Source organism: Physella acuta, unplaced genomic scaffold, assembly GCF_028476545.2.
Source record: "Physella acuta isolate Inbredline_101_S28 unplaced genomic scaffold, ASM2847654v3 ptg000598l, whole genome shotgun sequence".
In the NCBI taxonomy this organism is placed as follows: domain Eukaryota; kingdom Metazoa; phylum Mollusca; class Gastropoda; family Physidae; genus Physella; species Physella acuta.
In genome coordinates, this window is record NW_026732117.1 from 29,198 (window position 1) to 55,000 (window position 25,803).

At 34.3% G+C, this 25,803-nt stretch overlaps 2 protein-coding genes across 2 annotated transcripts; both read right to left on the reverse strand.

The window, feature by feature from the left end:
- Positions 1-564: 564 nt before the first annotated feature.
- Positions 565-16,468, reverse strand: LOC131947541 (ATP-dependent RNA helicase DHX29). The gene is made up of 30 exons (XM_059308792.1): positions 16,366-16,468; positions 15,667-15,731; positions 15,479-15,592; positions 15,096-15,225; positions 14,810-14,925; positions 13,545-13,664; positions 13,197-13,323; positions 12,427-12,633; positions 12,135-12,303; positions 11,750-11,873; positions 11,093-11,194; positions 10,820-10,960; positions 10,531-10,710; positions 10,214-10,306; positions 9,617-9,883; positions 9,105-9,281; positions 8,878-8,967; positions 8,593-8,688; positions 7,808-7,897; positions 7,201-7,340; positions 6,504-6,677; positions 6,130-6,334; positions 5,403-5,627; positions 4,968-5,104; positions 4,623-4,713; positions 4,130-4,336; positions 3,653-3,802; positions 3,418-3,549; positions 3,109-3,205; positions 565-826 (listed from the first exon to the last, which is right to left on the reverse strand). Exons 1-30 carry the CDS (start codon positions 16,466-16,468, stop codon positions 771-773), a joined length of 4,125 nt encoding a protein of 1,374 aa, XP_059164775.1. The 3' UTR covers positions 565-770.
- A 1,242-nt stretch (positions 16,469-17,710) lies between these two features.
- Positions 17,711-24,411, reverse strand: LOC131947538 (gamma-tubulin complex component 4). The gene is made up of 16 exons (XM_059308785.1): positions 24,280-24,411; positions 23,236-23,374; positions 22,679-22,833; positions 22,330-22,386; positions 21,934-22,013; positions 21,600-21,792; positions 21,268-21,445; positions 20,927-21,051; positions 20,622-20,778; positions 20,193-20,297; positions 19,923-20,040; positions 19,632-19,809; positions 19,188-19,322; positions 18,576-18,692; positions 18,315-18,454; positions 17,711-17,801 (listed from the first exon to the last, which is right to left on the reverse strand). The coding sequence occupies exons 1-16, from the start codon at positions 24,355-24,357 to the stop codon at positions 17,795-17,797; spliced, it is 1,962 nt and encodes a 653-aa protein (XP_059164768.1). The 5' UTR covers positions 24,358-24,411; the 3' UTR covers positions 17,711-17,794.
- Positions 24,412-25,803: the final 1,392 nt, after the last annotated feature.

Below are 25,803 nucleotides of genomic sequence, written 5' to 3' on the forward strand. Positions count from 1 at the left end.
AGTATCTGGAAAGTTTGAACAAAATTTCTGCATTAGCAGTAATTCAAACTGAATAATAAAATTTGGCACAAACAGCTGTTTTGAATTAAATAAAAGTGTATCATAATCACATTAGTAATTCACATAGACCATCAATATGTGTGGTCCAAAGAAGATCTAGCATCAGGCTGCAGATTATGGTCACTAAATATTCAATACACCCATACTCAGTATAACCTACACACTGCATCTGATTTTAAATTTTGGAATAATTAAGTCTGAAACACCAACAAGGCAGTCACAAAATTACACAGAAAAGTTCACACCTTCCCCCTCAAATTAAACCCTACCAAAACATAAATGGTTTCCATCCTTTTTTAATTAAAAATTAAAATATAAAATATATATGACATACCTCCAACCACTCCATATCATCACTCGAGTCTGACTTCTTTCCCACACTAAGTGTGCTATGTCATTTGTGTGATTGGTGACCCCTACCCACATTCATAATAACATTCAAATTACAACAGGCAGAAAGCTTAACATTCACATAATAATTTACAAACAAAAAATTCATCAAGCATAATTTTTATTTGCATTATGACATTGTGACATTAAAATGCTGAGACCTCAATTCTAGAACATACATTTTAGTCAACATACATCTTTACAATAGTGAATAGAATTAAAGTACCTAATAGCTTCCTTGTAAAATGGTGATGTTATCAAACTGCCACATTTAAAAAATAAAGCTTCAATTTGAAACTTGAAAGAATGAGAGGGAAAAATCACCTGGGCCTTTCAGAACGAATCAGGTCTTTGAGTAAAATAATGAATGGACAGCCTGTTGGGTGTAAACGAAGCATGAGTTCATGTAAACATTTAATAATTAATATTTCAAAATATATTACAAATAATAATCATTAAAAAAGTTTTAAAAAACCCACGTTTTCTGATTGAACTAAAAAGTAGAAAATAAATGCTATAGGCCCTACATCACAATAATGCAAGCGATCACTCTACTATAAGCGATGAAAAACGTGGGGCGCCGAAGTAAAAGTTATATTACTATTGATTAGATAATACTATTGACTTTTATTAGGGAGCTTGTAGAGAGTCAACAGTATTAGAAACTGTAAGAAAATCACGGCGCCCCACGTTTTTGCTCGCTTATAGTAGAGTGATCGCTTGCATTATTGTGATGTAGGGCCTATAGCATTTATTTTCTACTTTTTAGTTCAATCAGAAAACGTGGGTTTTTTAAAACTTTTTTAATGATTATTATTTTCTACTTTTTAGTCTTTGTCTGTTTGTTTGCATTAAAATCTTGCTATCGATTTTATCTTTTCACTTTTTTTGGGTAAACGAAGACAACTCGTAAAAAGACAACTCGTAAAAAGACAACTCGTAAAAAGACAACTCGTAAAAAGACAACTCGTAAAAAGACAACTCGTAAAAAACACGTTGTTTGAATACGTTACTGACTAGAACACATAGATTTGAACCCGTGTCGAGTGGGATAGCAATCGTGTGCCCAACCACTCGACCATATCGTCTCCCCCAAACTGGCCTACCTCCTGTAAGTTTAAACTCGGTTCAAGCTAAATTCTCTGCCCCTAAGCCTGTGGCGACATGTGATCGTTCGCTTCACTGCGCGCGAGGTACGCGTCGCTGGTTTTTTTTTCTAATGGCTAGCAGAGGAGAATTATATATATAGATTATATAGCGGTCTAAAATGCTCAATAAAATGTTTCCATTGATCAATTTAGTAATAATAACAATTGAATATTCAATGGTCATCCAAAAGAAAGCTTCCCTGAAAATTTCAGCGCGCTAGCTAACTGGGAAGTGCCAGAAATTTCGATCGCAAGATTTGATTGGAAAGACAAACACACAAACAGAGAAAGCAAGTTAAAGAAAACGTGGGAAATTATTAGTCTGATAGGCACTATAAAAATATGAGTTATGTAAACATTCAATAATTAATATTTCAAAATATATTACAAATTATTAGTCCAATAGGCACTAGCAAAAACATGAGTTATGTAAACATTCAATAATTAATATTTCAAAATATATTACAAATTATTAGTCCAATAGGCCCTATAAAAAAAATTAACATTAAAAAAAAATAGTTAATTAAAGTTAATAGGTTGGTGGTGTGGGGGTAGTTTCAAACCACAGCAGGCCAAGGCACTAAGATTGAGGCACCAAGACCAAGGCACTAAGATCAAGGCACCAAGACCAAGGCACTAAGATCAAGACACCAAGACCAAGGCACTAAGATCAAGGCACCAAGACCAAGGCACTAAGATCAAGGCACCAAGACCAATGCACTAAGATCAAGGCACCAAGACCAAGGCACTAAGATCAAGGCACCAAGACCAAGGCACTAAGATCGAGGCACCAAGACCAAGGCACTAAGATCAAGGCACCAAGACCAAGGCACTAAGATCAAGGCACCAAGACCAATGCACTAAGATCAAGGCACCAAGACCAAGGCACTAAGATCAAGGCACCAAGACCAAGGCACTAAGATCAAGGCACCAAGACCAAGGCACTAAGATCAAGGCACCAAGACCAAGGCACTAAGATCAAGGCACCAAGACCAAGGCACTAAGATCAAGGCACCAAGACCAAGGCACCAAGGCACTAAGATCAAGGCACTAAGATCAAGGCACCAAGACCAAGGCACCAAGGCACTAAGATCAAGGCACTAAGACCAAGGAACCAAGACCAAGGCACTAAGATCAAGGCACCAAGACCAAGGCACTAAGATCAAGGCACCAAGACCAAGGCACCAAGGCACTAAGATCAAGGCACTAAGATCAAGGCACCAAGACCAAGGCACCAAGGCACTAAGATCAAGGCACTAAGACCAAGGCACCAAGATCAAGGCACTAAGATCAAGGCACCAAGACCAAGGCACCAAGGCACTAAGATCAAGGCACTAAGACCAAGGCACCAAGACCAAGATTTGCTACAATATAACACAGATTTAAAAAATGGAACACAAAGAATACTAATTTACTGTATTCAATTTTTACTACACTTGCTATCAAGCTTAGTTAAGTAAATTATTAATTTAGAAGCTACACACACTAAAATAATTAAATCAAGCTGTACCTGATAAATTCATTGCAGGTTCTCGCAGCTTTTTCTCCAGTATACTGTTCAGTAAAACTCTCAATTCTTTAAAAATCACACCAGTTTTAGCAACTGCCTATTCAAAAAAAAAAATTTTAACATTAAACTGACAACATTTCAAAATATCAGCCTTTGAGTCATTACTTATGTATTTAAAATAAAATCTTTTGAAAAAAATATAATCAATTACAAAATAAAACCTTTTGAATTTTTTTTTCGGTTGTGCAGCTACAAGACAGACATTATTCTGATAATACAAAAACAATAAAGAAAGCAAAGAAATTTTACTGTGTATTTAATCCATCCATCAAGAAGGACAACTCTTTGTGTGTGCTGAACTTCAATAGCTCCACCAAACAAAAGTAGAGCATAAGGGGAAACAACTGTTGTGTCTTTCAAATAAACACGGGACATCCTGACCTATCAAATTTTTTAAAACATATCATTTGTAAACACGTAGAAATACAAATTTAGAAATATCATTTTCATGTTTAATATCTTGATAACTACATAGATAAGCAACCTTTTCATGGTAAAGCATCCAGCTACCAGTGGCTGTCAGATGTTTGTTGACAGATGATGGGTGTACCTGGGCTACACCCTGGGAGGTTTCCACCAAACAGGATAACTTTTCTGAGGCTTCAACAGAGGGGGCTGTCAACACTTGACCCACCTGGGCAGAAAAAAACACAGGTAAGTCCAAATAGTCACTGGCATTTTTTCACAAAAGTTGGAAATTATTTGACTATTAACACTTCAACATAAAGTAATTATTGACTGTTTCTCCTGTTTATTTCAGCTTGAACTCTCTCCCCTTACCTCCTCCCTCCCATAAGCATTCATGAATAAAGCATAACATTTCTAGTTTTCTTTTTAAAGCAGTTTTTATTGAAACCTAAAAAAGGTTATTTTTATTCTTATTGCCCTGGATAATAAAGTACAGTAAAAAAGGAAATTATGGACAAGGAATGTGAATAAATAAAGCCATGAAACCTCAGACCTGTGGGTAAAGTCCAGCTGTGATGACAGCTTTGACCAGTGCTATGGTTCCTACATCAAGGTCACTTCCTGTACTCTGAACAGTGGCTATGTTTAGAACTTCCCCTGTCAAGTTACTGGGTGCAGCTTCATTAAGTTTCCTGGTTACTGAAGGTTGAGGATCAAATCCTATACTGACCACCAACTTCACCAGATCTTTCTTCACATTCTACAACATTAACATAAATTAATTAATCTCAGAACTTACACGCAATTACAGTACTATAATAGTTATTTTAAAAAGAAGTCCACCTTATTTAATCATTTTAGATTTATAGATTTAGGCGAAAACAAAACTTTTTACCAGTAAAAAAAAATATTTGTTAAAAAAACATTAAGACCCAAACAAGCATACAATTTTTAGAACCAGTTTCCAAATAAAGGTCTCATACAAGTTTACAGACCATGTTGAATATAACACATTCAATCATGTCAGGCAAATCATATACAAGTACCTCAATTTCCAAAAGTGTTGACTTTTTAAGAAAATGTTTGGAAAGATAGGCATTCTCTGCTGACCTGCTCTCTAATCTAGCTTTACACCACCTAAAGCAGCCAATTAAAAAAACAAGTTAGAAATTTGGATTTGTTTATTGAAATAAAAAGATACATTTAGAAAAATAAAAATAAATGACTATAAAGAGAAAATAATGCATGTACATTTGCTCAGCATGCAAGTATGATAATTGAATACATAACAGCTAGTATGTACTATATATTGATACATGAAAGTATGATAATAGTACACACAAACAGCAAGTGTACATTATGATACATTGGCAAAAACGTTCAATGTGTACCCATGATATGCCTTGTATACAGTGAGATGATCTGAGTTGCCGACCGCCAAATTTTCTTTGGCAACATCTGCTTCTGACCTTTTACTCAGTGGCACAACAAATGGTGACTTGTCTGTCATGGCAGCAGCTATAACTGCCTGGTTAAATTGAAAGAAAAATTTAGGGTAATGGAAAAATAAGTAAATTCTGTGAACATTTCTTGTGTCAGTTCAATTCCCTTGAGGACATTTGTGAAAAGTAATTTTTTAACAGACTGAAATCCAGCTTTGTATTTATTGATTAATTTTACAATGTAAGCAAATTATTTTTTCCCACTCTACATGCATACATTTTCCTTTCTTTTTAAAGCACTAAATAACTTATAAAGATATTGCTTATATGTAAGAATAACCCATAAAATTAGAGTAAAAAGACATAAAAAGGGAAATAACTTACAATTTCCTCTAGACACCCAAAGATGGCCCCTAGCAACAACATCTTGCCTATCCTGACATGGACGGGCAGGGCTGCTAGTAGGTGACCCAGGGGGGTGAGGGAGCTCTCATCTGTCTCACAAGCTCCAACCTCCCTCAGCAGTGCCATGGCCCTGGACACTGCTGTCTGTGAGGGGGGGTCAAGGGCACCATTCAAAAACTCATGGGGTTTACCATACTGACATTTCTGGCAAACATAAGAAAAATTTCACTTAGTACTGAAGTCAATGTATTACATTTTATACAATTTATACATAAACTATTTAGCAAACATAATACAATTACTGACATTTCTGGCAAACATAAGGAAAATTTCACTTAGTACTGAAGTCAAATATATTACATTTTATACAATTTATACATGAACTATTTAGCAAAGTTTATGTGACAGCCTGACAGACTTTAGACAGGATTTAAAAATATCTGAGAAGAGAGAGGATAGGTAAAATGACACACAATAATTATTTTAGAATTACAAAACAGAATTTGCTTAACAAGAATTTATTTATGAAAATAATTTAGACAATTGATTTTAAAAATGTATGGATGTGTATTTGTAAAAATACAGGTGGAAGGTATTGAAGTTATTTTAGAAAGTGTCACTACTCTAACCCTGGCCATAACCATAATGAACAGTGAAAGGCACAAAACATTCTTTGATACATTTCTCTAGTAGCAAAAAAACTTACCATTATGTTGAGACAGAGTTCTTCAAGGGGAGCTCTCAGTAACTCTGGGGTTGAGTAAGCCTTGAGGCCCTGGAACAGTGAATGAGTGTACAGCCTGAAACAGAAGCCTTCCTTCACCCTGCCTGCTCGCCCAGTGCGCTGCTTACAGTTGGCCTTGCTTATAAACACTTCCTCCAGCGCACTCATCTGACTAGTCTCCATGTACCTGACACAAGGTAATCAAACATTTTTTTTATACAATGTCTCTTTAGTTTTGTCTTCAGTTGAGGAAGTTGGCAATGAGCTGAGTAATTCAACTTAGCTGTGGTATTAGAACTAGGGTAACTCTACTCTCAAATCTCTAGTGGTTAACACAACATACAATATGAATTTACCGAAGTTCTTTGGCCTTCCCACTGTCTATCACGTAAACAACATCAGGTATTGTGATTCCTGTCTCTGCTATGTTGGTTGCTATGACAACCTTCCTGATACCAGGGGGAGGAACTGAGAAGACTTTACTTTGGTCTTGAGAGTTGAGAATAGAGTGAAGGGCAAAGATCTGGTACCTGAAATTTGAAAGAAAATTATTTGTTGCTGGTAAAAATTTTAGAAACTTTTTTAAAGCCTTTATAAACTGAACTATAGGCTATACAAACAGTGTTGTAATATTTACTTGGAAGTGTTGGAGTTGTATAGGCTATATCAGCCTTAGACAGATTTTGAAATTGAGGTGGCAGGACTAAGTCCCGAACAAAACACAGAATTATGGAGAAAGACAAGGCAGGAGCCTATGACAATGCAAATAAGGAGGAAGAGGCGCTCGGTGGGACACACGCTGTGAAAGGCCCACACAAATTTGACACATCAGGCGCTTGAGTGGAAACCCCAGAGAAAGAGTAAGAGAGGGAGCCCAAGACAGACCTGGAGGCAGAGTCTTCTTGAAGAACTGAAGCCAACAGGGATGTCTTGGGAGACAGCAAAATTAAAGGCCGCGATTGTACAAAATGGAAGGAAATGATGGAGGCCCTATGTTCCATAAGGAGCAAAGAGGGCTATGTCAAATCATAATATCAGTGTTGTGATGTTTACTTGGAGGTGTTGGTGAAGTCCCTCATGGTGGTCAACATTTCATACAGCTCCTGAATGTCTGCCAGCCCAGGTAAAAAGATGAGCACAGCACCACTGATGTCACAAAATGGAGGTGATGATTCAAGGTGTTTCAGCAGATCCTAAGAACACAGAACTGATGCTTTCATGGCTGTATTAATATTCCATAAGGTAAGTCAGTTTTTAACTACTGGTAAGGCTTTTTAAAATTAAAGCTATTTGATATTTCCGAAATGTTTTAAAGTAAAATTTTATTTTCAAATACAAAGCAATTCCTGATGATAGTGATGTTGTAAACAGGTATTTTAGGGATTGTTTTAGTTTACTTGTTTTTACTCTCCTACAGAGACTTGTTTAAAACAATATAATGTTAGTGCAAATAGGCCTATTTATTTACTTTTCAATGAAATTTGTTTGAATATTGGGTGTAAAAGAGCCTGTATCATGTTGTATAAAAGTGTCAGCACAAGCAAAAAAAATTGTGGACATATTAATTTTGAACATTAAGCCTAATACAAATTTAAAATTTGCTTATTTTATTTTGGTATAACATACAAAAGTAGTGCTTACATTAAAAAAACAAACTTACCACAATTAAATCCAGATTAATTCTATTGGGATTCAATCGAGTGATAGCATTTCTAGTTCTCAATGAATATGTCTCAGCTGACAGGTCTGTCTGAAATTTAAAATCATGGTCATACGTTTTAAAACATAAATGCTAATTTTAAAATTTGCATTCCCTTAAATTTAACCTAATATGCAGATATAAGAAATATCAGATATTACAAAGACTATGCAATAAGTAAATAATCTATACATTTTTATCATTGTTCTAAATTAATGTATATTCATCCTTTACAGTCTTAATTTTAATATTAAGTAGAAATCAAAACAATTTACAAAACAAATGTTAACATCTGAAACATTGTATTACAACTAACGTTTGTCTCATACATTCCATAACAGGTAAAAAGTAGTGGAACATTCTGCTGATATATGATGGCAAAAGAAATTACCTATCAATTTTACTGATAAAAATAAATTCTGTCAATTTTGCAAACAAAAAGAAATTACCCTGTCTATTTTAGTGATAAATTACCCTGTCAATATTACTGATAAAAAGAAATTACCCTGTCAATTTTACTGATAAAAATAAATTACCTTTCAATTTAGCTGATAAAAAGAAATTACCATGTTGATTTTACTGATAAAAAGAAATTACCTATCAATTTGGCTAATAAAAATAAATTCTGTCAATTTTGCAGACAAAAAAAATTACCCTGTCAATTTTTTGATAAAAAGAAATTACCCTGTCAATTTTACTGATAAAAAGAAATTACCCTGTCAATTTTGCAGACAAAAATAAATTACCCTGTCGATTTTACTGATGTCTTCCTGTGTCCATGAAAGGTTTTGCTTGGATGTGTTCCCTCCTTTTAAAGTCACCTCCACAGATGCTGTGTCCTCCTAAACAAAGAAAATTTTCATTCACAATCTCCATCAAACACCACACGTTTTTTCTGAATCAAACTATCAAGAAACTGTACATTCTTATTACTGTAACAACTGTTTTAATAATCAAGTGTCTTTTTGTGATTTGTATTAGTAGTAACAATGATCTATCTGGTGCATGCCAGATCCACACCTGTCTCTTACCTTGATAAGTTGGTGATGGCTGAGGGTATATGGTGAGTCATCGTCCACAACATAGCCTGTCTTCTCTATTACATCTTCCAGATAAAAAACCTGAAAAACATTTAAATAATTTATTTAATTGTCACTGTTTTAAACATTGGTCATTAACATGTAACTAAAGACAACAAAAGATTTCTTAAAACTTTTAAAGATAATGAAATTTTTTTCCTATGCAACTTGTAACAAACCTGCACAGGAAAAGTACGGCCTGGAATGTTGATAACAGGACAGTGACCAAAGTAAGCAGAACATTTCTGACTGTCAAGTGTTGCACTCATCAGAATCACTTTTAGATCTGTTCTGCGAGCCAGAATCTCCTTAACAACTATCATCAAAAAGTCAGAGTCCACGCTTCTTTCGTGCACCTGCAAAATATACATCCACAATCTTAAATTCATTCATTTATTTAGCAGTATGTCTTGAAATACAAATAAAAATATTAATGGTCAGAAAATTTGAATATGAGATAAAGATAATGAAATTTAAGTTGATAATATAATTTTAAATATTTGTATATAAATACCAACGCTATTGTACTTTTAAATAAAGTTGAAAAACGTCTTTATTAACAAGAACGTCATATTTTATCTATACATCATCACTATTGAGGTGTGTAAAAGGTTTAAATAAATCAGTAACATCTCATGCACACTTCATCATTAATGAAAATCTTTGAATATAATTAATATCTCATTCCTACCTCATCAATAATGAGGTGAGTGACACCCCTGAACTTGTCTGCGTTGTGCAGCTGTCTGAGGATGACACCTGTGGTACAGTACATGAGCCGTGTGTGGGGGCCCCTGCGGGACTCAAACCTGATCTGGTACCCCACCAAAGCCTCCTTCAAGGGGAGGCCACTCTCACCCATCTCCTGGGATACCCTTGTTGCTAGACTGGTGGCTGAGATTCTCCTAGGCTCTGTACACACAATGTTGATATTGTCTGCACCTCCATCTATGCCATCCTTCAGCAGAGTTGTAACAATGTATTTCCACATAAACAATTACATATAATTATATATATATATATATATAAATAAATAAATATATATAAATAAATATATATATATATAAATAAATAAATAAATATATATATATATATATATATATATATATATATAGTTTTTTTAGATGTGTAGATTTGTTTTGAATAGCTTAAGAAGAATTGCAGTATGTAATATTATAATGAAATAAATACAATGCTGTATGACTGTATGAATGTTAGTAGTCAGTGAGTATCACAAACCCTCCAACTAACCAAGAATTCATTCATCTGTGACATGACAGACACTCACCTCCAGAAGAAACTGAGGTACTTGGGTGCTCTTTCCACTCCCTGTCTCTCCAGCTATCACCACAACACTATGTTCTCTCACAGCAGCTAAAATCTACAGATACAACAGGGGATTTACTGTGTTGGAGAATATATTCTTTACTTCCCTCAATATAAACAGATTATTTACTATCTTTTTTTAGATAACTTGAGCCTAGTCTCCAGGTAAAATAATGGTTGATTATACTGAGATACAACTAAAATACTGGTTGATTACACTGAGATACAGGTAAAATACAGGTTGATTGTACTGAGATACAGGTAAAACACCACCCTTACCTGTTGCCTGTACAGATACACAGGTAAGTGCTGACGAACAGCTAGCAGATCTTGGTACTCTGATGTTGATCTTCTCTTCTGCAGTGCGCTCAGTAAATGAGAACCTGCTTGCTTCTGCAGCTTGCTGATCTCTGATTTAGGCTCAACAGAAGTACTGGTAAATATCTCATTTAACAAACCCTAGTAAAAAAAATATTAATTTAAATTTTAAAAAAATCTTTTATCAATTAAACTTAATTTATTAAAATTTTGGTGATGAAGGTCCACAGAACCATGAAGTAAATCTTACTTTGTCAGCTAAAGCCTCCCAGTCATCCTCCTCCTCCTCATCTCCTCTACTCTTATCTTTACTTTCCTTACTCGCAGGTTTGCCAGCAGTGTCTTCTATGTTAAGTTTCTTCATCAGCTTAGAGATGAACTGGTCCCTGGGCTGAGGAACCACACCAAACATACATACTCAAACAATAGTTGTTTCAATAAACATTTTAAAAAACTTGAAATTTTATGAAGGTTCAAACAACAGCTAGAAGCATTGCTCACCCCACAAAATAAAATTACTGACTTTATTTTCTGTTTGTTTTGCCTCTTCTAAAGATTTCTTTTCTTCGTCAGACCACTCCAGCCACACATTGCGATAAGGGGGAGGAAGCAGCTGATGAACAGGCTGACGAAAGTAAAGTTAAAACAGTTATAACCAACACGCTCATACTTTCATTTATTATTACTGTTTTGTGATTCTGAATAATTATAATGAACATGATACATAAATAATGAGTAGAATTATAAAATTCATGCAAAAATAAAAATTGTATGTGATAAAATACATTTTTGAACCATAAGGTTGAATTTAGTAAGGGGTCATCTATTTCTGACGGGACAAAAAAATTTGAATATTTTTTAGTTGCGGCAATATATAAGTACTTTGGTGTTAAATTAAACTGACCTGTCCTCGACACAACTTGTACAAGGCTAATGTAGCAGCCAAATGCTCTGAGTGTTAAATTAAACTGACCTGTCCTCGACACAACTTGTACAAGGCTAATGTAGCAGCCAAATGCTCTGAGTGTTAAATTAAACTGACCTGTCCTCGACACAACTTGTACAAGGCTAATGTAGCAGCCAAATGCTCTGAGAGTTAAATTAAACTGACCTGTCCTCGACACAACTTGTACAAGGCTAATGTAGCAGCCAAATGCTCTGAGTGTTAAATTAAACTGACCTGTCCTCGACACAACTTGTACAAGGCTAATGTAGCAGCCAAATGCTCTGAGTCCTTGATGTTGTCACACAAGATATCTGGGGTAACTGTGAGCAGTCCATCTTTTTGACGATCAACTGTAACTCTATTACAAAGAAAATCAACTGTTTCTCTATTACACAAAAATATCAACCGTTTCTCTATTACACAAAAATATCAACTGTTTCTCTATTACACAAAAATATCAAACGTTTCTGTTATGCATGTTTCTCTATTAGATAAATAATTATTTTAAATTGTATTTTACATAAAATGGAATTTATTTTTGAGATGACCTAGAAAAAATACTGAATTCCAAACCAAACTGCCTCATGAAGATCATTTACATACAGTATTATCAACTTACGTGCTTTTAAATCTGTTAAATTTCACTTGAATTTTACTAAACTTTGGAGGTCCACTCTTCTGTAGATGTTTTCTCACCCAGTCAATCAGAAACTGTTTAGGAGACTTTCCTGTCCACTGTGAGCGGGTGTATTCAAAAGTTCGGACATCTTCTTTTGGTTTTGTATCAGCTGCATATCAAAATCAGGATGAATATATTAGTCAAGAATGGGGAGAGTAAAAGTAAAAATCTGAGCGTGCATTACATTGGACATTACTGGTGTCTTTGATGTTGTAAATAACAAGGTGAATACCTGTTGCTGAAGGGTCTGTTGATGCCTCAGCCTGTGCAAAAAGACCCAGTCCTAAATCCTCTCCTTCCTCCTTCTCAGTCACGCTTTGTTTACTTTCGACTGGTGATGGGGCAGGTTTCTTCTCCTTGGGTTGGGATGATACGTTGGATTTAAGCCTTGATTTTATCGACTTGTCAAACTCTGGGTGTTTCTCCACCGAGGACATTTCTGTAGATAATTTTTTTTAATCACCTTCAAACAAAAATAGACAGTGAGGGGGTAGTTTTGTCACACCTGAGGGTAGGGCAGAAATAAGTGTCACAACAGAGGACGTTTCTCTGGTGATTTATGTTAGGCATTAGAGAAACAAATTCTAGCAGAATAAGGGGGAGGCTGTACCACTCATATGTTTAGGTATGTTCACTAATTTTTGTTTTTTAATGTAATCATATGATATGTTGTTGTATATAGAAGCTTGGGTTCATCAAACTGTAGTAGCATCAGGCAGGATTTTAAAATAATTAAATATGGTTATGTTGTTTAGGTTTTAATGCAAGGGGTATAGTCAGCGTTAAAATTGGATATAAGCTAACTTTCAAAACAGCTTCTTCCGTTGAAATAATGTATAAAATGGCTCTTTACTCAAACAAGGTTATTTACACTTAAGCTAAGTATACATTACAAACAAAAAAATGAAACAATACTTGATACAATATTAGTTCCAACCATCAAATGTACAATACTTTAGCACATATTATGGTTGCAATGTATGACAGTAATTGAAGACATACCCAAGTGGACCTCCTTCAACAGCTTAGACAGCTGCTTATGTTGTTCAGTGTTGTTGTTACACTTAGCTATGGCAGCCTGATCTTTCAGGTCCTGCATCTTGGAATGGAGCTCAGCATACCGGGATGTCTGGAGGAAATAATTTTTCTCTCAGCACACATAAGGCTAAATGGTGATGTACATTCAATGGTGAATTTAAAAAAAAGCTTGTTTTAGAATTTATATTCTACGCATGTGGCTTAATAGTGTTGATCATACTGTGGTGAATTTAAAAAAAAAACTTGTTTTAGAATGTATATTCTATCAGCCTTAGCTTCCAAGTGTGTCAAACAAAAAAAATTAAAACTTACAGGATCGTATACAGGCTCAGCTTCCTCTTCAGTAGCACTGCCATCACTTGAACTCTGCTCTGCATACTGCAGTATCCAATCTTTCATGGCTGGCTTTTTGTCACTGGCTTCTACACTTGTCTGGAATGTACCATGCAAATCAATATCACCAGCTTATACATGAACTTGAAATGAAATGTTAACTTTATAATCATACAAAGATTTTAAACATATTAATAAAACATCTAAGGCAAAAGCCAAAAAATATATTTAATACCAGCCTATTACAAAATCTATTTTTGTTTTAAGTAACATTATCAGTAACACATTTGATGCATTAGGAGCCATCTCGCAGCGCATAGGTCTGAAGATCAACAAAGAAAAGACGGAAATGATGAGAATTAACAATAAACAGGAGCCTCCAGTGTCAATAGACGGAAGACAGGTAAATGATGTGCAAGAGTTTGTCTACCTTGGCAGCAAGATCAGCAAAACGGGAGGCACAGAGGAGGACATACGCGCTAGAGTTAATAAAGCCCGCTGCGCTTTCACAGTCCTGCGACCCATATGGAAAAGTTCGGCCATCTCCATTACCACAAAAATTAGGATATTTAACTCTAATGTCAAGGCAGTTCTGCTGTATGGAGCAGAGACATGGAGAGTCTCCAAGGCAAGCACAGCAAAGATACAGACCTTCATGAATAGATGCCTTAGACAGATACTGAAACTGAGATGGCAGGACAAAGTGCCGAACTTGGAACTATGGAGGAAAGCTAGGCAGGAGCCTATAGGTGTGCGAATAAGAAGGAGGAAGTGGCGCTGGGTGGGTCACACACTGCGAAAGGCTCACACAAATGTGACACGCCAAGCGCTTGAGTGGAACCCCCAGGGAAAGCGGAAGAGAGGGCGCCCAAGACAGACCTGGAGGCGGAGTCTTCTTGAAGAACTGAAGCCAATAGGGATGTCTTGGGAGATGTCAAAATTAATAGCCGAGGATAGGAAGAAATGGAAGGAAATGGTGGAGGCCCTATGCTCCATAAGGAGCAAAGAGGACTAAGTCCATCAGTAACACATACAAAGACCAGCAATGATCTTTGAAAAATATATAGATGTTCTGTAAAATCCAAAAAGAAAAAAGCGTTGGGCTGGAGGTAATATAAGAAAAACCCAACAGCATCGCTTAATCAAAATGACTTCAGTTGAGATTTAAAAAGGGTGCTAGAAATTAACATTTGCATTTGCTTAGTTGTATATAAAGATGTGAAATAAACAAACCAAATTAATACCTTTTTATTTTCAGATTGTACAACTATAGGCTGAGCAAGTAAAGATCTGTCAAACTTAGGCCTTAACTTTTCTTCCTCTTTCTTTAGTGTTTCTGAGAATCCAGTTGGAAGCTGATCTGGAAAAAGCATTAATTAAGCATTAGAGAGAACAATTAATTAAGCATTAGAAAAAAAGAACAAATAAGTAGGGCAAAAACAAACAAAAATGAAGATTTTAACAATAGATTACAAAACCATGAATCTTGCTGCAAGTTAGAAGACAACAAGAAGATAACACATAGTCTACCATTTTGAGTGTTAAGACAAAGCCAATCTAAAGCATGAACCAGATCACCACCCAACATGATAGTAGCCAACATGGCTGCCTCCACTTGATTCTTGGAAAATCCAGCATCTGACAGACTGTTGTAAACATCCTGGAAATATAGTTCTTATTTAGGGACAATTTTTTATTCAGCGCTATAAAAAATATTAGAGAACAAAAAAAAACAATCACTGCGTTAAGATATATTTAAAAAATGTTTTTACAGAAAAAAAATAGATCAACATTTTCAAAAAGAAATATCAGTTTTAAATATTTTAAAATATATGTCATTTATGTAACACTGAGTAATAAGAAAAGATTTTAACATTTTTTTTTTACATCAAATAAGTTTGTAGCCTACATACTGTTAACTTTTTGGGTGTGATCCTTTTGGAGATATCGCCAAGAACTTTTCTAGACTTCTGTTCTTCAATGATCAGCTCACAAAGGGCATGCTCAAGCTTCTCTGGAATGTTTACCTGGTAATATTTGTTTCTGATAAATTTTCCATTCATAAGTTAAAAATAAAAAAAATAAAGGATGACCACATTACCTTTTGCAAATCAGTTGTTGAGCCTACATCTTTAGTAGAAACTTGAAGGGAGTATGTCTTTTTTCCTGAAGTAAAAAAAATGAAAATAATCCTCGACTCTCAGATCCTCATAATGTAAATAATTTATATTTATGGAACAAATTATAAATAATTCAATGATCTCATTAAGTTAAAGTTTAGTAAGATATTTTTTCAACAAGAATGCTGCAATGAGTAAGGTATCAATAATTTTTTTATGCTAGAATACCTGTTACATTAGGTATAGAGTTAGAGTAGTGTAAGAATAAGATAGGCATTAGATCATTAGAGTTTAGACCAAAGATAGTAGTTTAAACTTTAAGATAGCTTGGGCAGAAGTACAAGCAATTAATTCTGAAACAACCACAAATATTTTATGTCCTGCCAATATTTTTATGAGATTGTATTTACTATAGTATTTAGGACATTTTGAATTGAACCTTTGAATCCCTAACTTAAAGTAACTTAGCCTAACAAAATGAGCTACTAGCTAGATCTAGATCATAGTAGTACTAGTAGTAGTAGGCCTTGTTCTGACCAGGATTCAAAGGGACGACTCGAAATACTTTAATATCGTCCTATCTCTTTCCTCTTTATTTTCTAACTTCTTATTTATTAAGTAATATAATATTAAGTTAAGTAACACCTGGCTGGGGGGGGGGGGGGGGGAGGCTAGTCTACCTTTTATTTTAATTGTTTCTTTCGTCGACCCATCATCTTTTTTACTGGGTACTGATTCAGCTCCGGGTTGAGACACATTCTTTGGAACTTTTCTTTTACCCATGGCTTTAGTCTAAAGTCTCTAAGGTGTTATTATTGTTGTTATTGTTTAGGCCTGTCTTAAAGTATCTTTTAGTCCAACAGTATTTTCTAGCAGACCATTATTTTTGCAGGCTGATCTAGATCTATATTATTGTCATACTATTCAACGTAATGATAGAAAGTGACTGACAAACCACTCGGTATCTCGCCTATTAAAAAATCCTAGATCTATATAAATAATAATAATGAACATGCCCCTATTTTAGTAGTTTGTATGATTGTCATTTTAAAATCCTAATGAAAAAATATGGTTTAGGCGAGGTTTTTTCGCAACATGCTTTAAATGCAACAATTAGATCTACAAGGTTTATTATAATTCTTCTTCTTAAGCCCGTTCGTGTCCAAGACACATGGGGCAGATGATGTATTATATAATATTATAATAAGAATGTTTTAAGTACTTGTTTTTATTTTCCTACTTTTTAGTATTTAGATTCTATAAAGATACAAGAGTAAAGAGATGTTTTTTTTTGTATTTGCTTAAGTACCTAGTCAGTAGCCCAACTCAAAACCACAAACATCTGTCCGTATGAAAACAAAGGGGAACAACTCGCTCGCCTGAGTGAGTAAAATTGCTACAAATTTATCTTGTTAGCTCCCCTTTTATTGTTGAGCATTGTAATTCATAAATTAACTGTTAATGAACATAATGTTAAAGAAAACAAATAGCAAATGATTCTTAGCTTTGCTGGATCATAAATATAGATAAGCCTAATAAGAGAATTAAGAAATTAGTGTAGCACATTGAAGATTCTCAGGATTTTGTTCCAAAAACAATAACTGAAAACAAGTAAAAAAAAAAGCACACTTTCAGACGAGACTATGGAGCAGATGAAGTAGTGTTCATCTGAACTCATCGTAGGTTAGTGGGGTTGCATAAAATTTCTTGCCCAGTCACCACTGTCCCAAACTCATCAAATGGTACCTATCAGTGCAGTGTGTACTAAAGCCAGATATCTTCAGGTTAGCAATTGTGCTATACTGTGGTCCACAATCATATACATGTTTCTTTTAAATTTAATAACTTTATGAACAATGTTATGTAGACCATTTTGTAGAAAATATATATATATATAGGTTATGGAAAAAATTATGACTATATATAGATAAACACAAACTCCAGTGAACAGAACACCTATATGCACATAACTTTATATTAACATAATAATGTACTGCTTAAAGAGAAACAAGCAAAACAATTCTTCAGATATAGTGATGTTTAATAATAATTCTTTTGATCATTTACATAAATAAATAAATTGAGGATCCATCCATCTTGAGATTAAGGTCATGAACTGAAATGAAACAAAATTTTCATTAAACTGAGGTTTAACAAAATTTAAATATAGGCCATCATTTTAAAAAGAGAAAACAGGTGAATTGAAATTATATACAAAATGTTTTAAAACTTATTAAAATACACCAACTGCATTAGTAAGATTAGCATTAAGAACTTTTAAATAAAAATCGTGACCAATCAATTTTGAGAAAGGGGTTGGCATGGTTGAGTTGGTAAAGTTTATGGTTTCTAAACAGAAAATCCTAAATTTAAACCCCCGTGCTCAATAGCTAGGGACAGCAAACCATCTAGGAGAGGAAACTCCAAAATCAAACAAGTGCTGTCTTGTAGTTTGTTTTTGGTTGGACAAAGACTATGGAAGCATATCTAGAAAGAAAAGCAGACTGAAATCGGAGTCAACTGCCTATATGGCAAATAATAAGTTGATATGTAATACTTAATTGAGTTGGAGGAAATCTGTTCCAGGATTACATTTAACAATGAAGGAGATGAAAATAATTTTGAGAACCTTCCTAGCTGTCCTCCTGTATTTGTGTAAAACTTGTTGAAGTCAAGTCGCAACAACAGCTGTGCTAAATGTGATCTTGTAGTTTGGTTGCGCACACCAGATAAAATCCTGAACAACAAACTTGAATGACGCTGGAAATTCTTTTAAAAAAAAAAGAACATAATAACAAACAAAAATTAGCATGGAAAACAATTTTAGTTATAAGTATAACGCTGGGAATAATCTTTTTCACAATTTCACATACTGAGCTAATTGTTATACCAATTTAATATTTTGTAGTAGTTGCAAATCTGTTTCATTCATTGGGTTTTCTGCAGCAACCAACAGTTGACAAAACTGTGTGCATTGATCCAGAATCTCATGAAGACATGCAAACACCTGGAAAATGTTGAAAATAATTTTAGTGAATACAGTGTCATTGTTTTTTTTAACAGATATATTTCATTGCATATCAATGTAAAAACTATTGTAACTAAATATGACAAACACACAATTATTATCTTTTTGGATTATAAAAATAGAGCTAAATGCACTCTTTAAGGCTGTAAGAATGCTCAGATGATATTTCCTCTATCTATTCTGTTGTTTTGTCTAACTCATGTGATAAAAAAAAAAAGATAAGGTAAATTTTTCTTACTTAAATAAATAACTAACTACTCAAAATTAACATTACAATGCAGAGAATATGATTATAATTATTTTATTAATATATAGGCCTATAATGTGTATAATAAATAAATAGGAAACATGATTTGAGTAAGTAGCAAGTTAATACTTAAAAGTTGTTCTAGCAAAATGTAAAAATTCTTCTAGGCTGAAAGTTAAAAGTGTCTTTCATTTATATTTTCTATAATAGTTAATAAACCTACTCACAGTTTTCATGTGTACAAAGCTTTGGGCCAGTAGGGATGACAAGAAATGCTCATGTGCCAGTTTGGCAGCTTCAAAGTCTTTGGTAGAGTTTATTTTGTCTAAAAGTATTTTATACTGAGATTCTATTACATCAACCTGAAAAAAGAAACTGTAAAACAGACAAACCCAAAAGAACTTCAAGAATTATTTTTAAAATTTGAGATTGATATAATCATCCCAATTCTATGGTAGTGATCTCTCTCTGCTACCTAGTATGTCATTGTGGTTGTCCCTGGGTACCTGATGCAAGTCAGCAGGACTTAAGAGCTAAAATAAGAACCCAATTAAATATTGCAAATTTAATTTCGTCAATGTTTATTACAGCTCCAACATTTACAATTTAACACATATTCATCTCAAATGTCCAACATGAACCTGTTTCAACCAACGTATCACTAAATTTACCTGCAGGTAGTATTGTAAATTGTCAACAAGAAAAGCCATGTGTGTTCTCAGTTGCCAGGTAGTGCTGGCAGTTGGTGAAACAAATGCTGCCTTGTTGTTCATTTGTATGCTCCAACAATGCTGCAAGTCTTGCTGGGTTCGCCGCACCGCAAGAAGAAAGCGAAACACTCTGTTGTACCTAATGGTTTGAGAATAATACTTTGTTTTATAGGACGTATGAAAAAAAAAGTTGACTGTACATGTGATGAAAACACTGAAACAATTTAAAGTGATGATCAGAATAGAACTTACTTATCTAGAATAGAGTTGGTAAAAAAGATGTGTAAAGGCCACTGCACCGAGTAAGTCAGGCCCAAAGCATTCCAGCCTGTCTCAATGTCACTCTCTGTGGCGTTGCTTTTGTTTTTTTCTAGTTAAAGAAAAGAATAATTCAACTTAATTAAAAAACCATGATGTAATCCTAAATTAGTTAATACCATGATAAATCAATTGTTTTTTATATTTTCTAATCAAATTAAAAAAATGTCCATATTGGTGTAACGCAATATCCACAATACCTACTGTTGTTATTAGATGACAAAGGAACAATCAGATGTATTCTGTGCAGCAGATCATCATTGTCTATCAAAACATTTCTTGCTGCATGCTGGAAAGCTCGATTCACATCTGAAAGTAATTTTTTTTTTATGACTGACAAAAAAATTAGATGACTTGACAACGTAATTAAAATTTAAAAAAACAACAACCCATAACTATAGTGTTGATTTTAAATGAATAAACAAATGGTCAAGAGAAATCTAGCAAAAAGCTTGCAATAAACAAACAAATGACAATTATTGAAAGAAAAATATGGTTGATTACACTTATAATATATAAACTTATTTTATTCTTTCAAATTTGAAAGTTTATGCAAGTCAAGAAACTTTGCCTACCATGTTCTGTGGTTGCAACAGCTGGTGTTGCCTACACAAGTCAAAAAACTATACCTACCATGTTCTGTGGTTGTAACCGCTGGTGATCGCAGAAGATGCTGTGCCTGGTCAATAAAAGCCAGGTAAAGTTCACCTCGCCCCAGGAGGAAGAAATCCTTCATGATCTTTAGCTGACCTCTCAGGCCAGACTCCTCCACCACCAGCACCCACAAATACTGAAAGGTAAAAAGGTCTCTCAGGGAAACTAGTTTATTATATTAACTTTATAACAGTAATATTGTAGTGTAGCTGGGAAACTGAATTAGAAATGTACTCTAAAATGAAATAATATGACATTGAGCTGTGAAAGTTTGTGAAAGTTACCTCTGCTGCATGAGCTCTGATCTTGTCAATGATTGTCTCAAAACTGACACTGTTGAATTCTGGGAGTTTAGAGAGCTCATGCAAATCTAAGGCAAATTCTTCTTCTCGTGTGCTCATTATTGTTCCTGTTAAAAATAGAAACTAAGTTTCATTGTTTTATTTCTTTGATACATTCTGTTCTTGTATAGAATTAGCCTGATTCATTAGCCATTTTGGCTTTTACTCCTTTAAAATGTTAAAAATTATTTAAAAAAAAAAAAAACAAAAAAAAAAAACCAAACATTTGTTTAGGTTTAATGCTAGTGGGTTGATTTTTTGCGAATACAGCTAACTGCACTAACCTTGAACAGATGATTTCATCTTGTGCTTATCTCTCTCAAACATCTGAACACTTTCACCAACAAACAAAATTTTGTTAGCAACTCTTATGGGTATGTAGGATGGCAGCAGATCAGCTGCAATGCTGTACTGCCCTGTATCAATGGATGGCTCTTCTTTCTCAGAGTTTAAATTAATTTTCTGAACAACATACCAGAAAATATTCAATAAAACAACACTATAATTTTTTCATTTAACTCAATGTTAAAATGCTGTATACACATTTTTTGTTGGGACAACGAACTATAAATACACATTCTAAACTAAAAAATAAACCCCTCACTAATGTTTTTACCTGTAGCTGACGCCCAGTCAATCCCATGATGCCGAGCTCTTCTTCATCATCCTCCGTGGTTTGGGAAGCTGGCGCCTCTTTTATTTTATTTTTCAACTGGACAAAGAACTCATTATAGGGATCAGAGGTCATTCCATGCAGCATCCAGGAAGAAAGTTGTTTGAACAGAAGTCCGTGGCACACAAAAAGAATTCTAATATACAGTCAGGAAATTTTAATGTTAACATACATTTGTAAAAAAAAAAATTTAAATGTATAGATTTTAAATGGAATTTACCTAAAATATAAAGAGGTTCTTTTCAGACTAAAGAGAAAAATAAACAAAGAAACATACCTATTTAAAGCATTCCTCACAACAGGCATTCCAAACATGGAGTTCTTGTACAAAATATCAAGTATATAGCAGCCATGTGCCTGTATATTTTAACAAGATGTATATTAGTCGTATGTATTTTTACTGATTAAGGCTAATTATTAATTTTTCCATTAGCAAACTTTGTTCAAAATAAAATTTAAATTAACCTTAATATCAAAGATCCTGAGTTATATTAGTCTGATTAGTACTACTAATGGAGCAAACTCTAAACTCTAATATAGAAAGACACATACCATTGGTACAACAGAGATAATTATAAAAACTTTAGGACTTATTCCTGCAAGCAAAGCAGGTGAAAGGCAAGCTGGCAACACTGCACAAATTAAAATAAATGAAATGAATTTCTGAACAAACCTTGTGAGAAACAACTTGATCAATTGTAGATGCAAGAATAGGAAACAGCAGGTGAAACTGGGAAATAAAATGGACATTTGGTTAGGCTGATGGTAGTTTATTGGATAATTTAACAAACAGGGAGCTCTAAATAACTACTGTATTCTCATCCCAACACACAAAAAACAAGATGATTTAGAAAAAAAATTTGAATTTTGAAACTAAAATTATGTAAAGCAGTGGCAAAGACATGGCCTTGTTCTGGTAGAGGGATTCTAAAAAAACTTTTTGGCATCCCCCAACTTATGCCACTGATAAAAAGACTGACCAGTGTTAGTTTAAAAATAGGTTAAAGGAGAAAAATCTTTACATCTTGAAGTTGACAGGCAATCTGTGACACTGGCATATGGGCATCATGCAGCACTTGTTTCTCTATGTCCAGAAGAGCATCTCTATAGTCCTGTAAAACATTATCCAACCCTTGGCAAAGACATTTGATGTACAGACCATACAGATCTTCTGTATCTGAAAATATATAAGTTTTTCATTAAACATTTCTGCTAAACAAAAATATATACATTTACATATCATTTTAATAGCAGATATTTTTCTCTTTTCTTCTTATCTGTAATGTTGGACGGGTTTACCTCCAACACATTTAAGTATAACATATCAACATGTTATGCGCCACAAAGGCTGTAGACTCCAATTTTAGGCCTTTGCCCACTCAAGAACAAACTACAAGGCTGTAATTTTTATTTTGCCGTTTTCTCTCCAAGATGGGAGCCGCCACAGCTAAGGAGCATCATCTGCCTGGTGGTTTGAACTTGATAATTTTAGGCTTAGCAACCACTTGCTTAACTGACCTGGCAATGCCGATACTAGTTATTTAAAAATATAAATATTTTCAAATTTAAAAATGATTACCTTGTGGCTGATTAGCAAGAAGCCCAGAACCAAAGTGATTAATAAATTCTCTAAAGTCTTTGTAATAGGTCCCAAGTTTACACAGTTGGTTCATAACTGTCATCTCAGAAGTGTGCATGAAGGGTAAGTTTGGGACCAACTGAAGAAACAAAAATAAAATTGGAAGAGTAATTTTTCAAAACATTATAATAGTAATAATAGTACTAGTTTAAGTTAGTGGTACACCTGTAGGCTAGTGAGTGTACTTTCTACTTAACCGTCTTAGCAACTAGATCTAATAGTAAAGTACTGAAGAGTGAATGGACATAGTGTGACCATAAAAGTGCAATAATAGTAGTGTAATATTAAAACCAAACTCAAGTAATGAAGTAAGTCTACTTACTTCAGACTTGATTTTCATACCTCACTACTACCAGAGTTTCTTCCAGGCATCTCTTCGTGGGGGGCTTAGCCCCCCCGAAAATTTTGTACCGCCCCCCGAACAAAATGAAATTTATGTAATTTATATAGAAAATATATACTTTTAACAGTGTCCGCCCCCCCCCCCCCCCCCCCCCCCGAAGAAAGTCTACCGCCCCCCCCCCCCCCCCCCCCGAAAATTTCAACAATGAGACACGTCAAAGCAAACACTCTTCCCTTTCAAACATCTATATCTATCTATACAGTCCTCAAACAGATTTAAAAAAAATTAATTCAATTGTTTTAAACATTTAAATCAGTAGGCCTAATAATAATTTATTTGATAGATTTTACACAGCATCAAAGAAACACTGACTACTAGATCTTTCTACTACTGATCCAAACTACTATGAGTATTGAGTCAGAGATTAAGTCTCACCCTTGCTAGAGTTTAAGTTTAATTATTAATTAATATACTGTCACGCCTAGATCTAGATCTATTCACTTCAAGTCACTATGACCAGAGATCTAGATCTAGTATTACATTGTTACTGTCACAGCCTGACAAAATCATTTCAGTCACTTTTCTAGTTTCTTTTTCTTTGGAGTAATTATTACATGCATCGGTTAAATTCAGAAAATTACCATTATTCCTTCATTTGTGTGCTCTTTAAAAAGTCCACCGCAATGACCTTTTAAAGCCAAAAGTAATTCATGTAACATTGCATCAAATTGATAAAATTTATTTTTGTTACTTAAAAAAAGCGGCGTCTCTATCTAAACCAGGGGTCTCCAAACTACGCCCGCGGGCCTGATGCGGCCCGCGAGGTCCTCTCATCCGGCCCGCGGAGATCTTTTTGTCCACGGAAAAATGTTTCTTGCTGATGGCTGAGGAACTTTGCCCAGAAAAATCAAATATATGCCTGGAAGAAACTGGCCCCCGAACTGAAATTTGATAGTTAATGCGGCCCTCGGACTGAAAAGTTTGGAGACCCCTGATCTAAACTTTCGGTAGCGATGTAGGGGCAACTACTCTCATTTTCATTTCTTTGCGGAAAAGATACGCTGAAAGCGTTTCGACGTTTTCTTGACACTGTTATTTAATTAAGTTTTTGAAATAATTAAAGTGTAGACTATTCATTTTAATTTTAATCTCAATATTTCGAGTCGCTACTGTAATAACGTGCCACTACTACACTAATTAATTTACCTCGGGGTGGGGTTCATAAATGACAGTACGATACATAAGTAAGTCTGATGGGGTTGTCTATAAACGACGTCACAATTTTAGTGGGATGATGGTAGGGGGGGAGGGGTAGAGGGGAGTCGGACTTAAGTGAGGATGTGTGCCGAGGCGTGATAGGTTAAGGCGTAACATCATTTTAGGGGTCTCTGGCTTTTTGTGTTGATGGGAAAGGGGAGGGGTTAAAAAATAACTAACAAATTAAGCAAGTTTGACTTTCCCCTCATGCAATGGGCTACACATTTTCTTACCTTTTTTTATTAGGTGCAAGATCAACACTAACTGCACTGCAGTGGCGGAACTAGAAAAAAAGGGCCACCCCGCAAAAAAAATTTTATGGTCCCCCTATATATATATATATATATATATATATATATATATATATATATATATATATATATATATATATATATATATATATATATATATATATATATATATATATATATATATATTGTAGGTCAGTCATCTGATGACTGACCTACAATGTAATGACTGTGTGGGCTGACGAACATATGATACTCATTTCTGGCCTGATCGGGTTTTGAAAAAAAAATATTGTCTTTGTTTATATTTTCAAATAAAACAAATTACAACATCTCATGTGTGTGAGTGCATTAGTCTGTTTTGAATTTTTTTTAAAGTCTGTTTTGACAATCCCTGTTTGATTGTATGTTTGCCATTAAATTTCTAAACCCGAGACGGTCAAAAGAATATGAAACATCAAAGCTTTGTCTGTGTAATGGTTTCTCGCGTTATTTTTATTTTTATGTCTTTTTGCATTTATATTATTAATTTTAAATACATCTCTTTATATACTATGTCATTCTTAGTATGTATTTAAAAAATAATTAAGAGAAGTAATTGCATTTTAATTGTTCAGTACAAATCTATTAAAAGAAGCTTATTATCACCCCTATTTGACT

Excerpts from the sequence above, each read along its gene's own strand:
- LOC131947541 (XM_059308792.1), bottom strand. The coding sequence starts at position 16,468 with ATGGGTAAAAGAAAAGTTCCAAAGAATGTGTCTCAACCCGGAGCTGAA. Across the intron at positions 14,926-15,095 it reads TTGTCTTAACACTCAAAATG|ATCAGCTTCCAACTGGATTC; the intron begins GTAGACTATGTG and ends TGCTTTTTCCAG. Across the intron at positions 10,711-10,819 it reads GGGAGGCTTTAGCTGACAAA|GGTTTGTTAAATGAGATATT; the intron begins GTAAGATTTACT and ends TTTTTTTACTAG.
- LOC131947538 (XM_059308785.1), bottom strand. The coding sequence starts at position 24,357 with ATGTTACATGAATTACTTTTGGCTTTAAAAGGTCATTGCGGTGGACTT. Across the intron at positions 23,375-24,279 it reads ACACAAATGAAGGAATAATG|TTGGTCCCAAACTTACCCTT; the intron begins GTAATTTTCTGA and ends TTGTTTCTTCAG. Across the intron at positions 22,014-22,329 it reads ATCAAGTTGTTTCTCACAAG|GCACATGGCTGCTATATACT; the intron begins GTTTGTTCAGAA and ends TAAAATATACAG.